We start from the raw sequence: 14,519 nt of genomic DNA, 5'->3' as shown, positions 1-14,519 counted from the left end.
TAAGATTTGTTTTGGGAATGAACTGTCATAAACTTTGTTTTGAAGGTAACCTATAAACTACGTTCCTCTCAAAGTTAGTTCAGCCTATGACCACTAATGAAAAAGAACAGCTTGAAGGTTAAAAGCAAGATGGAGTCAGTTAGGTCAGATCTTTTTCAACGTCTCAGTTATAATTTTGCAATGGCAGTTCCATAACTTTAAATGATGACTATTGCAGTTTTCATAAATAATCTAGGTAAACAATTCCTTTTTAAAAAGTTGGACAATTTTGTCTAATTCAAAGCCTATTTAAAGGTTATGTATAAAACAAAGTAAAAAGAACCAGGAAATAAGAGAGATGTAAAGAAAGTTATAAAAATAAAGAGGGTTCTTTTTGGTAAGAAAGCTTAAAGAGAAATAATTTTATATGAGAAAGAATCTTGAATGGTAAATTTAGTCCTAGAACAAAATGGTTGTTTCAGAAAGAGGGATGTTCCAGACAAACCAGAAATTCCAAGCATATCATCAACAGTCTGTAAGTCACAATAAGAGGATTTATTTAGAAAAAACACCAAAAAACTTTTATATGATCAAACTGTCTATAATTAAAGGGTAATTATAATGGTATTCATAGAGATTGAGCTTGACGTTAAAAAAAAACACATACACTAAATAACTAGGTGGAACAATGAAATTTTTTAAGGGATTGATTTACTCTTAATAAATTATAAGAGATTTTAATTTTTTAAACCATAATCTCAACGTTTATTGAATGTTGCTGTTTTCTGTTTTCTCTCCCCTTCAACTCATTTTTAGCTCAAAAGTTGTTTTCCTCAAGTTCTGTTTGTTGCAGCCTGATGCTAACAATGTTTTCTAAAAATCTAAAGGAAATGTTTTCTTCCAACATAATATTCTGTGCAGTGCAGAAGTTCTTTTCTTTTGCCTTTTGGTCATTGGCCTAACAGATTTTATGGTTTATTAAAACAATTCCTATGTCACTATTATTAATTTTGGATTGCTTAGGAATAAGTAATACTACTATATTAAGTTTTGGATTGCTTAGGAAAAAGAAACTGAGATAATATTTTTTAATTAAGGTTATTACATCCATGTATATTTTTGTATGTGCTTTGAAAGTACCTGTGACATTGAGTTACAGGCCTTTGACTCCTGGGTCTAAAAAGGACACCAAAATCTGCTAAATCGTAAACACTGACAGCAATTAAAATCTCATCTTCAGGCCTGGTAGAAGATGCCAATCAAAATAAACTGCATTTCTGAGACATGGGGACAGAAATAAAAGCTATTCAACTCCTTAAGGCTCAGGAACTATCACAGAAGAGGTGGGCATGTAAGATTGTAAGGGCTGATTTTGAGAGATAAAATAAGTTCAGTTTCTCTACAAAATAATCATTCATGTCAAAGGCACACTGATGCAAGACCAGCATATGGGCTTCTGTGTCAGATTAACAAGGTTTTCTTAAAGTGTTAACCGACCCCTTAAAAAAAGGTTATAAAGGTTGTAAAAGGCTTATGGAAGTTATATCTTATGGTCAAGATTAAAATTTTATAGATTATTTATAACATTTTGAAAAACAAATTTAATTGGTTTCATGCTGCTTTATTAGGACTTATTGTTTGAAAAATTGACTTATTTTGTGGTGACCTGTCATATCAAGTGTTTTAAACCTTTAATATTTGACAAACTTTCTAAAATCAAATTACAAATTATGTATTTTCCCCATCTAATTAATTCTTTAAGATATTAGTTTCCCTAAATTCTAAAAATGACATAATTTGACTTATTTGGTATAAAAATTATATATGAAGCATATATAAAATGGTGTTTGGTTTTCTTTGGGCTGTATTGGTATGTACTTCAAAATTATGGGAAACTCCTATAATTCTAATATGACATAGTGTACATTCTCAGTAATAATTATAATTGTTATGTTAAATTATTCTGTACCATAGTAGTAACAAATTTTCTTGTCAACTGTGTTTTTTACTATGGCTGCCCTAAAACTTTTTGTCATCCATGGACAATTGTTGCCTTGTTTTGGTCCTCTTTAGAAGGTGGTTTTGTAATCAGCTACGAAACTCTAACAGGTGTTCCATAATGCAGGTTTCTGATAACTTTGGAGATTGTGACATCAGAATAGAGGAAAACTTTTAGGACTCATGGAGAGCTGAAATGTTCATAAATATCAAGCCGAACAGGAATTAACTGCATGAACTGAACTAATAGAAGACTGAAGAAATCTTTTTGACTTTTTGCTTAAAACATTGCTGATCCTGTTTTGTTTTTTCAGTCAAGGAAACTTTTCTTTTGAGCTATTGACAGCTTTTAACAAGTTAGTATACTCTCATGAACAAAATTTGGAGTATATTTGTTTCTCTCTACCTGATTTTCTCCAGAATTGGAAACTATTTGTGAGTATTCTTACCTTATGGAAATACGGTTATCTGCATAAGAGCAATAAGAATCTGTTCTTATTTTTAACAGGACACAATTGGAGAAATTGCTCTTTTTACCAAGGCTTTGGCTAGAATGATGTGCTCTCCTCTAAGGAATCAAACTTTACTTATGGAGCCAGTAAAAGCCCCTTGGGAAAACTGGCTTCATACCTTGTCTACACAGTCCCTATACAGGGTTCCTGATCTGTGGTAAGTAAAGCATGTCACTTTCTAACAGATCCAGGAGCCTCACATTTATCTTGGAACCTCACGATGAGAGGAATTCACCCAACTCATAGGTATTTGATGGTACAAACACATGGCTATGCTCAGCTTTTCAAAAGTCTTACCTGAAATTCCTTCTATGGAACAAAGTTCTGACAGGGACAGTGGGCAGAGGAATTCTAGGTAGAAAAGGGTACATCCCTGAGAAAACCCCACCTTCAAGCTGAAAAGCCTGAAACTGTGGCCCAAAGTGAGAACTTATATCCCTGTTTTCCTGCTCAAAAGTTGTCTTTCCATAAACCACTCATGGCCTGGTCCTGCCCCATCCTGTGCCTGTAGAGATCCCAGACTCATCTGGCAGAGGCAAGAAGCAGCTGGATATTGGGGACTACAGGTGGACATCAGAGAGAAGTGGCTTGACTTCACAGGGACAGCTTGATGGCATAACTTCAGAGAAGAATCTGGCTGGATACAGCCTAACTTTGGGGAAGATTACCTACCTACCCCATCCCTTTTCAACTCCCCTTCCTGCTGAGAGCCACCTTCATCAGCAACAAAATCCCCCACATTTACCATTCTTCAATAGGTTTGTGTGGCCTCATTTTTCCTGGACACCAGACAAGGGCTTGGGAGCCAGGAGACCAAATGCAAAAGGCTGTCACACTGGCCCTCTGCCCTTGCTGGTGGTGGGCAGCTGCCTGATGTGAAAAGGCAGAGGGCTCACTGAGCTGTTAACACTTAAGTCATCCATGGATGGCAGAGTTAAAAGAGCACTGTAAATGCCCTCTGGGGCTACGGGGGTCGCAGGCACCCCCACCTAGATGCTGCTGTGGGGCCTGCACAGACTTTGCTCCTGCCAGCACCCAAAAGCACTCACTCAGGCTCCTGCACCCATTCATATGCATGCTTCCTCCCGAGAGGGGGGACTGTTGCAAGTCTGAGTGAGTGGAGTTGATCCCACTAGCTCTAAATGCCGGTTCCAGCATTCATGCACTCCAGTTCCCGCCTCATTGGCTTTCATGCTCCCTCCTGCAAGGATTTGAGAGTATCAGGCTGAATAAACGAGGCACCCCTGTCACAAGTCTCACAAAGGGGTCAGGGAAACATCCTGCTTCAGTTCCATCAAAGCCAATTTAAAAGCTTATACAAAAAAAAGTTATTACTATTGTTGCACTGTATACAAATAATCAGGCTAAATATAATCCAGCAAATAAGTCCTGCCATGACTTTTCTTTAGTAAAAATGGGAAAGCCAGGTGCAGTGGCTCATGCCTATAATCCCAGCACTTTGGGAGGCCAAGGCGGGTGGATCACGAGGTCAAGAGATCGAGACCATACTGGTCAACCGAAACTGGAGAGAGAAGAATTATGTTTCAAAAAATGATAGTACACCTGTTGTTAGACTCTAGTCTTGCCTGATGTTTTTAAATTTTCATTATTTTCTACAGTTTGGACTGAATTCTAATTTTTCTTGGTTACAAGTCTTCAAAAGATTGTTTTCAGTTTTTTTTCCTTCTTCTTTCCCCAATTTTTCCTAAGTTGGAGTCCCTGAAAACTCAGCTGTGCTTTTGTAAAGCCCTGTGAACTGAAACTAGACAATTTACACTTCAGAAGAAAATATCAGCAACCTTTTTACATACACAAGCCGCGTTCATGCCTGCCTACTGATGTATGGGCTTCAGAGTAATGTGGCCTATATTGATTTTCCAGGGTTGTTCTTTTGTTTATTGTTGTTGTTCTCCCTTCCTCCCCCTATTTTCTCTTCATAGAATATGAAACTTCACAACCTGCTAAAAATGAACTTTCCTAATAACTTAGGACCTACCTTCTAGGAATAAACAATCCTGGCCATGAGATATCAGAAGAAACTTGAGACCAGAGACTAATTTTCTTCTAAAATGCTTTCTCCAAAAGATTTTTAAGAAAAAAAGGGGGAGGCCGGGTGCAGTGGCTCATGCCTGTAATCCCAGCACTTTGGGAGGCCAAGGTGGGCAGATCACCTGAGGTCAGAAGTTCAAGAAAAGCCTGGCCAACATGACGAAACCCCATCTCTTCTAAAAATACAAAAATTAGCCAGGTGTGGTGGCACATGCCTGTAATTCCAGCTACTTGGGATGCAGAGGCAGGAGAATCGCTTGAACCCAGGAGATGTAGGTTGCAGTGAGCCGAGACTGAGCCACTGCACTCCAGATTGGCAACAGAGCAAGACTCTGTCTAAGAAAAAGAAGAAGAAGAAAAGGGGAGAAATGTGAGAGGTAAATAAACCTTGGGGCTGAAAACACTAAGCTAAAGGGAAAAGTCAAACTGAAAATTTCTTTGGGCCAACCTATCTCCCATTCTATTCAGTCATCCCTCTGTTCCTGAGATAAATGCACACCTGAGTGCCACCTTTGGGAAGACTAATCAGAAACTCTAAAGAACCATCTGTCTCTTATCTACCTATGACCTGGAAGCCCCCTCCTCGCTTAAAGTTGTCCCGTCTTTGCTTAGAGTTATCCTCTCTTTTCCAGACTGAACCAATGTTCATCTTACATATGTTGATTGATGTCTCATATCTCCCTAAAATGTGTAAAACCAAACTGTGCTCTGACCACTTTGGGCACATGTCATCAAGACCTCCTGAGGCTGTGACACAGGTGTGCATCCTCAACCTTGGCAAAATAAACTTTCTGAATTAACTGAGACCTGTTTCAAATTTTCACAAGGCCATACTGACTTGTCCCCTGTGTGAAGCCCAGCAGGCACTTTTCAGAGTAGGATCTTTTCGCTTTCACCTTTGTGCATCAGCACCTAACTCTTTTGCAAGATAAGGGATCCTACAGAATACCAGCAGACCACCAGAGAGTTACAAGTTCCTGATACCTAGGACAACCTAGGAAAAAGAACAAAAGCCCTTTATTCCTGATGTAACTTCCCAAATCTCTAGCCAATTTGCACCAAAAGCCCAAGAAACTATTAGCTACAAGCTCCTTCCTAAGGTGGGGTGGGGTGGGTGGGAAGGTGGCCAGGGACTTCTCTGGGATCCTCCATACACAGCTAGGCTCAAGGTTCAGCTTATAGTAACCTTTTCCTCATTTTAATGGTAAAAAGAACAAGAAGAAGAAAAACACCCCTAGATGGAGATTTTATATGTTGATGATACATACGATGGGTGTTAGACCATGAGAATCCTGGGCACAGGTGCCAACTGCAGGTCTGCCTTTGCATACAGGACCATATTTTATGTATGCCTTTGCATACATAAAATACTGGTATTTTGTGATTATGTATGTATAGCTCCCATAAAAGGAATTCGCCTTACAGCACTAGCTGCTGTCTCTCCTTTTGAATTCTGCTTCTTAAAGCGTACTTTTGCTTTGCAATGAACTTCTTTGTTTACTCTTACTTTGGATTTGCTCTAAAATTCTTTTGTGCAGCAAATTCAAGAATCTGGACTGGTCCACCAACGAAATAACAAAATTCCCTTATATGACATTTGGAGTCTGCCTTAACTGATTTGAATCAAGATGCAATGCAGTAGGATGAGATGCACTTTTAAAATTTGACACAGAAGAGTGAGGAGTATTACCATGATATCATAAGTTCTAAAATCATGAATTAACTTATAAACTACAATATTGGGGCTTTACCTATCCCAAACCATTCTGCTTATCCAACTGAAACAATGAAAAGCTTCTATTTTATTTCAGTTTATCTGTGACATGGGAGCAGTTTGGCACTATGAGTTTATACCTGAAGTCTTACTTTGGAGTCATGCTTTGAGATTCCCCTTCCACTGCATTCCCATCTGACCTCAATGAATCAGTAAACCCAATGCATATAATCACAAAAAATACGACAAACAATATTTCTAAATGAAAAGTTTAATAAAATCTACATTGTGAACACAATAAAGATAAGAACTAGTAAAACAGAAAAAGTCTGGCAAACCTATTCAGAGAGAGAAAGAGAGAGCAGGGAGAAAGCAGGAGAGCATGGGAGGGGCAGCCTCCTATCTTTATAAGAGAAAAGAATGACTGAAAGGCTGATAGATAAATAATATTTTTGAAAGGGAAATAATGTCTACCTCATTGGGAAGGACAATCTATAGGCTCAAAATGATAAAGAGAATGAAGACTTTACGGGATTGGAATACTTTCTTAGCTAGTGGATTACAAATTAATTCCTATTTGGTGCCATCACTGGAAGAAAAAGAAAGCAAGGGAGGGAGTTTAAAATGAACCAGAATGTTCTCACAGAGTCAGCGGGATGGTGATGGGCTCATTGGAAACATGAGGTCTACCCTGTGGAATGACATCAATACCACTCCATGCATCCTAATGCTTAGCATGGAAGAAGGGTCTACATCTGTGGGCCAGCAGTGAAGGGAGAGGTGAGCGAGGGCAAGCGGGCTCAGCAGCAAGAGGAGGCGCAGCACATGGGGCGGGGGCAGGTGGAGATGACACAGGTTGGGCGGTAGCAAGTGGTGTGGCAGGAGACTTGGCCACAGACTGGACGCAGGCAGCAGCAGGGGCGGCAGCAGCTGGATTCACAGCAAGAGGGAAGGCAACAGCTGGGGCGGCAGCAGGTGGGCTGGCAGCACACAGACTGGCAGCACTGGGGCTTGCAGCAGCTGGGCCGGCAGCAACTGGAGATGCAGCAGCTGGGGCGGCAGCAGGTGGTCCTGCAGCAGGTGGTCTGACAGCAGCTGGGGCGGCAGCAGGTGGGCTGGCAGCACACAGACTGGCAGCACTGGGGCTTGCAGCAGCTGGAGATGCAGCAGCTGGGGCGGCAGCAGGTGGGCTGGCAGCACACAGACTGGCAGCACTGGGGCTTGCAGCAGCTGGGCCGGCAGCAACTGGAGATGCAGCAGCTGGGGCGGCAGCAGGTGGTCCTGCAGCAGGTGGTCTGACAGCAGCTGGGGCGGCAGCAGGTGGGCTGGCAGCACACAGACTGGCAGCACTGGGGTCTGCAGCAGCTGGAGATGCAGCAGCTGGGGCGGCAGCAGGTGGGCTGGCAGCACACAGACTGGCAGCACTGGGGCTTGCAGCAGCTGGGCCGGCAGCAACTGGAGATGCAGCAGCTGGGGCGGCAGCAGCTGGGGCGGCAGCAGGTGGTCTGACAGCAGCTGGGACGGCAGCAGGTGGGCTGGCAGCACACAGACTGGCAGCACTGGGGTCTGCAGCAGCTGGACACACAGCAGCTGGGAGAGCAGCAGGTCTCCTGGCAGAGGTCTTGGCCACAGCCCTGGTCAGAGCACACGGAGCCACAACAGGAATCGACCATGTTGTCAGAAGGTGGAGGATCTGAGTGGGTTTCCAGGAGAGTGAAGTTCTCGGGTTTGGAAGTCTTCTGGGTCCATGGCCCCTTTATACCCTGCTGAAGGCCTGTTGCCACCACGTCATTATTTTTTTGTTATTATTTACCTGCTAGAAATCTTAATCATGTAATTACATAATTGTGTGTTTCTAGTTAAATACTTCAAAACAGAAAAATAACACATTTCCTTTTCCTGCTGTGCTCCTGCATTTTCATTGGAAAATCTTGTCATATTTCTTCCTTAGTGTCACCTTCATCCCTGGCCTATGCAGTGTCTTTTACAAAGGGCTGGTCACATGAATTTCTGACTTTTTTTTTTAAATGCGACTCTCCCTCCTACCTGTAGGTTGCTCTCTGCAAATCATGGGGTACGATTTTTATAATACGGATGTTTCTTTTGTTGTCAAAGAATGTCTTGGTCAGGTGAAACGCTGGAAAGGAATTAGAAGGAAGGATTCATTTGGGAGAAGGATGTCACATCTGTAATGAGGATGACTCTGATTCCATGTGTGCATCTTGGATCGCCTGAGAGATGGTCAGATCCCAAGGAAGTTCTAAACTCTGTGTCAGATCTTATTCCACATCCTCCAGTGAAAGTACTTACCCATGACTCACTGCCTTTAAAGGGTAAAAACACATTTTGCTGTATGTCCTATAGTATAGGCATTAAGAGTAGGGAGTTTTTACTTATTTATTTATTTATTTATTTATTTATTTATTTATTTATTTATTTATTTATTTATTTTGAGACTGAGTCTCGCTCTGTTACCCAGGCTGGAATGCAGTGACACAATCTTGGCTCAATGCAGTCTCTGCCTCCTGGGTTCAAGGAATTCTACTGCCTCAGTCTCCTGAGTAGCTGGTACTACAGCCATATGCCACCATGCCCAGCTAGTTTTTGTATTTTTAGTAGAGACGGGTTTCACCATGTTGGCCAGGACAGTCTCGCTCTCTTGACCTCATGATCTTTCCGCCTCGGCCTCCCCTTTGGCCTGATTTATCTTTGATCATCAAAATTGCATGATGGATTTTTCATTTATAAAAGTATTTGCTATATATAAACAATATTCAGAATTATTAGGTCTTCAATAACATGCATCAAAGATATTTTACTGGGTACTCCGGGTGTAGAAGAGCTAAACCCTCATGTTTTTCTTGCAGGTACTTGAATAAGACACATGCATAGGAAACAGAGTTTGGCAACAATAAAATTAATTACAATTATTTTTATTAAACCACTAAAATAAAATTGTATAGTATGTGGATAAGTTCCATACACCTTCAGTGTATGTATATTACTTGTGAAGTATTGACTATGTACCAGGCATTGTGCCAAATATTTTTGTTTCATTTTCACTCTTTAATACAACATTATGAAGTGGTGTATATTCTTATTACTCTTTTAGTGGAATACTCAAAAGAAGCATTAAAAAGTTAAAACAAACAAACAAAAACTTGTCCAAGATTAAAGAGAAAGCAAGCCTATTATGTCTTAGTGTAGCCAATAAAGCGATAAAGAATAAAATTTGCTAAACTTTCTGAAAGTGTTTTATCTTCTCGGAATGTTTTATCTTTTTTGCCCACTCTGCAAACTCCTATTTACATGTCAAGACCCAGTTAACATATTTCCTCCTCAATAATATTTTTCCTAATCAGCTACCCTATTTATGTATCATTATTTCCTGCCTTGCACTCATAATTTGATACATTCTACTCTATTATAATCATTTACTTCTGTCATTCCTCCATGTGCAATGCAAATACCCTGAAGGCATGGGCTATGGCATTTATTCTTGTTACCTTGATACTCAGCACAGAAGACACTGGTGGTAAATGTTTGTTGAGTGAATGAAGGCTTTTTGATGACATAGAGGCATGTAAATCCTTTAAAATTGTATATATCTTTTGACTTCTGGCTAAGAGAGGGAAAAACATTCCAAACAAAGAGATCATAGTTTCATTTCAGGAAAACTACACTTATTTATGTGGTAGGTAACATGTCACTTGATAAATAACATGTGGAAAGTTGTGGAAGTTAAGATTTAATTTATAGAATGAGACTTATTTATAAATAACCAGGAATGCAGTGTTTAACACTCATGCCTATATTCACACAGGAAAAAAGACAGGAAGCAGGTAAACACCAAATAGTAACACTGGTTCTCCTTCACCTCCTGACTTCCCAGTTTTACTTTTATTGATTGGTGTAACTATTATTGCCCATTTGATACCAGTCAGTCAAAAATGTTTGCTGAACATCTATTGTCTTAGTTTGAATTCTACCCAAAGCGAACCTTGAGAAAAAGACTTGAGTGCACATAATTTAATTGGGTGATGAATCCAGGAAGCACAAGTGAGAAAATGGGCAAAGTAAGACAGGAAATTTGGAAAATCCCAAGAATGTTTGTGCTAATGGTAGGGTCCCCACTGTGGGCAGCTGGGGACAAACCCTGGGGACAGACCTGAGGCTGAAGGCACTTGGCCACCAAGATTGCACACCTGGAGAGTCAGCTGGGTATTAGTATTAATCATGAGACCAGATAAAATATGAATTTATACTAATTTATAGACTTTTATACACTAGCAATCATTCTCTCTAAAATTTAATGGGAAAAAATGTACTCACAATTCTCAAGAGTAAATAGAAAAATATATAAATAAATCTGCCAAGTTTATGTGAAGAAAAATGTTAACATTTTCTGGAAGACATAAAATAATGTTTGAATAAATGTCAGAACAAGAGATGTGCAACCAAAGCCAGGTTTTCAAATAAATACTTACATGTGGTACAAATGCATTTAATGGGGAGGTATCTCAATTTGTAACACTAGGTCTTGAATGGGATTGGCAAAGACCATGATGGGAAACTTACTTTTGGTCACATTGTTTTGTATTGTCTAAATGTTTAAAGCACATATATTTGTATATAAATGATATAAAAATCCTTAGAAAATAATAAATGTGATTTATATAAAATTCATAATTTTTCTACAGTCTGTTAAATATTTTTTCTGCTACCTTCTTGTTTCTTTCATGAAGTAAAATATTAAAAGTACATTTCAGTCTGTCATTTCAGCTCTCAAATTAGCTATCATGAATTTTAAATTGTTTTGGGGGACAGCCTGGGTTCCCCAAGAAGCAGACACTGAGATGGAGAGCAATATGCAGGAGATTTATTAAAGCTCTTGCCATTAACACTGAGGAGGGGAAGGGAGGGGAAGGGAGGGGAAGGGAAGGGAGAGGACAGAAGGGGAGGGGGAAGGGAGAGGAAGGGTAGGGAGAGGAGGGGAGGGGAGGGGAGGGGAAGGGAAGGAAGGAAGAAACTGAAAGATGGCACTTTAAAAGATCACAGCACTGTTCACAATAGTAAAGATATGGAATCTGTCTAGGCTCCCAACAACAGTGCATTGGATAAAAAATGTAACACTTTTACACCATGGAATACTACACGGCCATAAAAAGGAATAAAATTATGTCTTTTGCAGCAACATGGATGTGGCTGGAGGACAGTATCCTAAGCAAATTATTCCAGGAATAGAAAACCAAATATTGCATGTTCTCACTTACAAATGGGAGCTAAACATTGGGTACACATGGACACAAAGATGGGAATAACTGGGGACTCCAAAAAGGGGGAGAGACGGAGAGAGGAAGGGCTAAGAATGGCCCATTGCTCACTACCTGGTGAAAGAATCATTGTACCCAAAACCTCAGCATCACACGACATGTAACAAATATGAATATGTACTCTTTAATTCTAAAATAAAAGTTGAAATTTTTTTTCAAGATAATGAATTGTGTTCAATCTTTCCAAAATGTTCCCCCTGTTGTTATATTCATGTATATTTTATGACTTCAGTTTCACTCTTTTTATTTAAAGCCTACAAAATGACTAGTTGATTTGCCTAAGCCTGAAAAGACTTTTCTAGAAAGTCTAGGCAGTGATCCATGTCAGTTGACCTCTGTTAGTAGGTTGACTAATGTGTGCTGTCTGCCCTACAGGTGTGGATAAAATGTAATCACCCAGAACCCAAGCATAAAACCTTTGTAAGAAATGGAATAGCAATCATATTCAATTTTTAGTGCCGATAGAATAGAGGTTTATTTTGGTACATGGAAACAACAAGGTACAAAAATCTTTGCAAAAGACTTTAAGAGACTTCACTGGACTTCAAGGTCGGAGGCGTTAAGATCTGTGGCCCTATAAATGATGGAGATAATCTTCAAATTCTTTAGGCATGATGAATAAATGTCCTGAAGTCAAAGAGGTGGGGGGGATGTTGGAGAGAAATTTGTAGATTTATTAGGAGACTCTCAATGAATTCATTTGGAAATCAGGGAGTTTGTACAAAAGATAGAATGCAAATACAGAATTTCTAAGGATGAAGTTTGATTATGGGACACAGATCAATTCTCTCGAACACTCCAGCAGAGCCTTTATCTGTAGAAAAGGAGGTGATAAGGAAGTGGTGTGTTCAAAGCAAAGATTTAGCAGCAAGAGGAGGCACAGCACATGGGGCGGGGGCAGGTGGAGATGACACAGGTTGGACGATAGCAAGTGGTGTGGCAGGAGACTTGGCCGCAGACTGGACGCAGGCAGCAGCAGGGGCGGCAGCAGCTGGATTCACAGCAAGAGGGGCGGCAGCAGCTGGAGACGCAGCAGGTGGGCTGGCAGCACACAGACTGACAGCACTGGGGTCTGCAACAGCTGGAGATGCAGCAGCTGGGTCGGCAGCAAGTGGTCCTGCAGCAGGTGGTCTGGCAGCATCTGGGGCGGCAGCAACTGGATTCACAGCAAGAGGGGCGGCAGCAGGTGGGCTGGCAGCATACAGATTGGCAATACTGAGGTCTGCAGCAGCTGGACACACAGCAGCTGGGGCGGCAGCAGGTGGTCCTGCAGCAGGTTGTCTGACAGCACTGAGGCCTGCAGCAGCTGGACACACAGCAGCTGGGGCGGCAGCAGGTGGGCACGCAGCAGCTGGGGCGGCAGCAGGTGGGCACACAGCAGCTGGGGCGGCAGCAGGTGGTCCTGCAGCAGGTGGTCTGACAGCAGCTGGGACGGCAGCAGTTCTCCAGGCCACAGCCCTGGTCAGAGCAGACAGAGCCACAACAGGAGTTGACCATGGTGTCAGAGGGTGGAGGTTCTGGATGGGTTTCCAGGAGAGTGAGTGTTCTGAGTTTGATCGCTCCTTGCTCTCTCTTTTGCTTTTTATACCCTGCTGAGGGCTACTATGACCATGTGAATAATCTTGTTGTTTACACATTACTAATGGAGAATCAGTTCTTTTTTTTAGTAAATTAGATAGTTGTGATTATCTGGTAAATGTTTCTATAAATAGAAAAGGAACCACTTCCTTTTCCTGCTGTATTATGAGCTATCCAATCTGGTTACGCCAAGTGAATCAGCTTTCACCTGATGTGTCTTCGGATGTGTAGACATGACATTATGTGACTGGATTTCATAAGTATTAATTCTTTATTTATTTGACTCTGGGATAACAGGTTGAGAATAGATTTTATGATAACTAAATCTCCTCTGCTCTCAAAGAGGTTAAACATAAATTACATGGAATGCTGTTAGGAAAATGGGATGAAAGATTCATCTTTGGGGGGTGATGGGAGGTGTGTATAATGAGGAACACTGTGATTCCTTTGTATCTTGTGGCTGGCCAGTGATATAAAAGATCCCACTGAAATTCCTGTGTTTTGTTATTGATTCTGTTCAGCTTGAAACAGATATAATGCAATGATTCATTGCTTTTAAAAGTAAGAACACATTGGCATGATGGGTCCCTTTATAAATTATTACTGGCATGTTCTTCAGAGATGTGGATCATGGTGAACATTTTTGTTCTATTTTGTTGGTAAGTCAATACCCAATGAATGTGTTTAACTGAAGTGTTATTGATAGTATATTTTCTCATACTTGAAAGCTGTTTTCTCTCACAATATATGTTGGAGATATTTTGCTTGATACACAGAGAAATAAAGGGTCAAGCTTTAATTTTTGTCCTATGGACACTTAAACAAGACAAATAAGAACATGTATAGAAAAGAGTTGAACAACTGTTTAGAGAATTGTGTGATTAGTGAACAAGACAACAATTACAATTTAATCTGTACACTTCCTGTGAAAGATGGAACAATACTAATAGTTATAATTTGTTGAGTGCTTACTATGTGTCAGGAATTTTCTGAGTCCTCTATAATTGTTATCTTGTTTATACCTCACAAGGATTCTGTGAGGCAGACACACTTTTTCTGAATTCTTTACATCCAAGATACTTGAGGCCCAGATAGATTGAAGTCACATGGTCTATAATAGGGAAAGTACATCTCTCCTAGAGTGTTCGAGGAACATTTTGCACATACACATTTTGCAATTAAATTCCACCTGATATTTAAAAACAACTATTTGTAATTAAAAAGATGCATGGTATGTTCTCACTCATAAATGGGAGTTGAACAATGAGAACACATGGACACAGGGAGGGGAACATCACACACTGGAGCCCCGAGGACAAGGGGAGGGAGAGCACTGGGACAAATGCCTAATGCATG

General features: G+C 40.6%; 2 protein-coding genes across 14 annotated transcripts; both read right to left on the bottom strand.

Moving 5' to 3' along the window:
• Window positions 1-7,052: 7,052 nt before the first annotated feature.
• On the bottom strand, window positions 7,053-7,925 carry LOC105717110 (keratin-associated protein 4-12). Of its 10 annotated transcripts, none has more exons than XM_064369709.1 (3): window positions 7,813-7,925; window positions 7,378-7,707; window positions 7,053-7,182 (listed from the first exon to the last, which is right to left on the bottom strand). In XM_064369709.1, exons 1-3 carry the CDS (start codon window positions 7,923-7,925, stop codon window positions 7,053-7,055), a joined length of 573 nt encoding a protein of 190 aa, XP_064225779.1. The 10 variants fall into 10 exon arrangements, with proteins under 10 accessions (XP_064225779.1, XP_064225775.1, XP_064225773.1 ...); XM_064369705.1 differs by having other exon boundaries at window positions 7,053-7,422; window positions 7,603-7,787; window positions 7,836-7,925; XM_064369703.1 differs by having other exon boundaries at window positions 7,243-7,676; window positions 7,836-7,925.
• A 4,521-nt stretch (window positions 7,926-12,446) lies between these two features.
• Window positions 12,447-13,082, bottom strand: LOC105717112 (keratin-associated protein 4-12-like). Of its 4 annotated transcripts, XM_064369713.1 has the most exons (3): window positions 12,877-13,082; window positions 12,802-12,831; window positions 12,447-12,741 (listed from the first exon to the last, which is right to left on the bottom strand). In XM_064369713.1, the coding sequence occupies exons 1-3, from the start codon at window positions 13,080-13,082 to the stop codon at window positions 12,447-12,449; spliced, it is 531 nt and encodes a 176-aa protein (XP_064225783.1). The 4 variants fall into 4 exon arrangements, with proteins under 4 accessions (XP_064225783.1, XP_064225781.1, XP_064225784.1 ...); XM_064369711.1 differs by having other exon boundaries at window positions 12,447-12,906; window positions 12,958-13,082; XM_064369714.1 differs by having other exon boundaries at window positions 12,447-12,906; window positions 13,030-13,082.
• Between the last annotated feature and the right edge of the window lie 1,437 nt (window positions 13,083-14,519).

The sequence above is a fragment of the Aotus nancymaae genome, unplaced genomic scaffold (genome assembly GCF_030222135.1).
Source record: "Aotus nancymaae isolate 86718 unplaced genomic scaffold, 86718_ANA_hifiasm-v0.15.2.pri h1tg000089l, whole genome shotgun sequence".
Lineage (NCBI taxonomy): Eukaryota > Metazoa > Chordata > Mammalia > Primates > Aotidae > Aotus > Aotus nancymaae.
Note: the sequence above shows the minus strand (reverse complement) of the source record. Positions and strands in the feature narration are given on the sequence as shown.

Bases quoted from the DNA above. Each gene is read 5' to 3' on its own strand.
- LOC105717110 (XM_021670526.2), bottom strand. From the start codon at position 7,925: ATGGTCGATTCCTGTTGTGGCTCCGTGTGCTCTGACCAGGGCTGTGGC.
- LOC105717112 (XM_012452095.2), bottom strand. From the start codon at position 13,082: ATGGTCAACTCCTGTTGTGGCTCTGTCTGCTCTGACCAGGGCTGTGGC.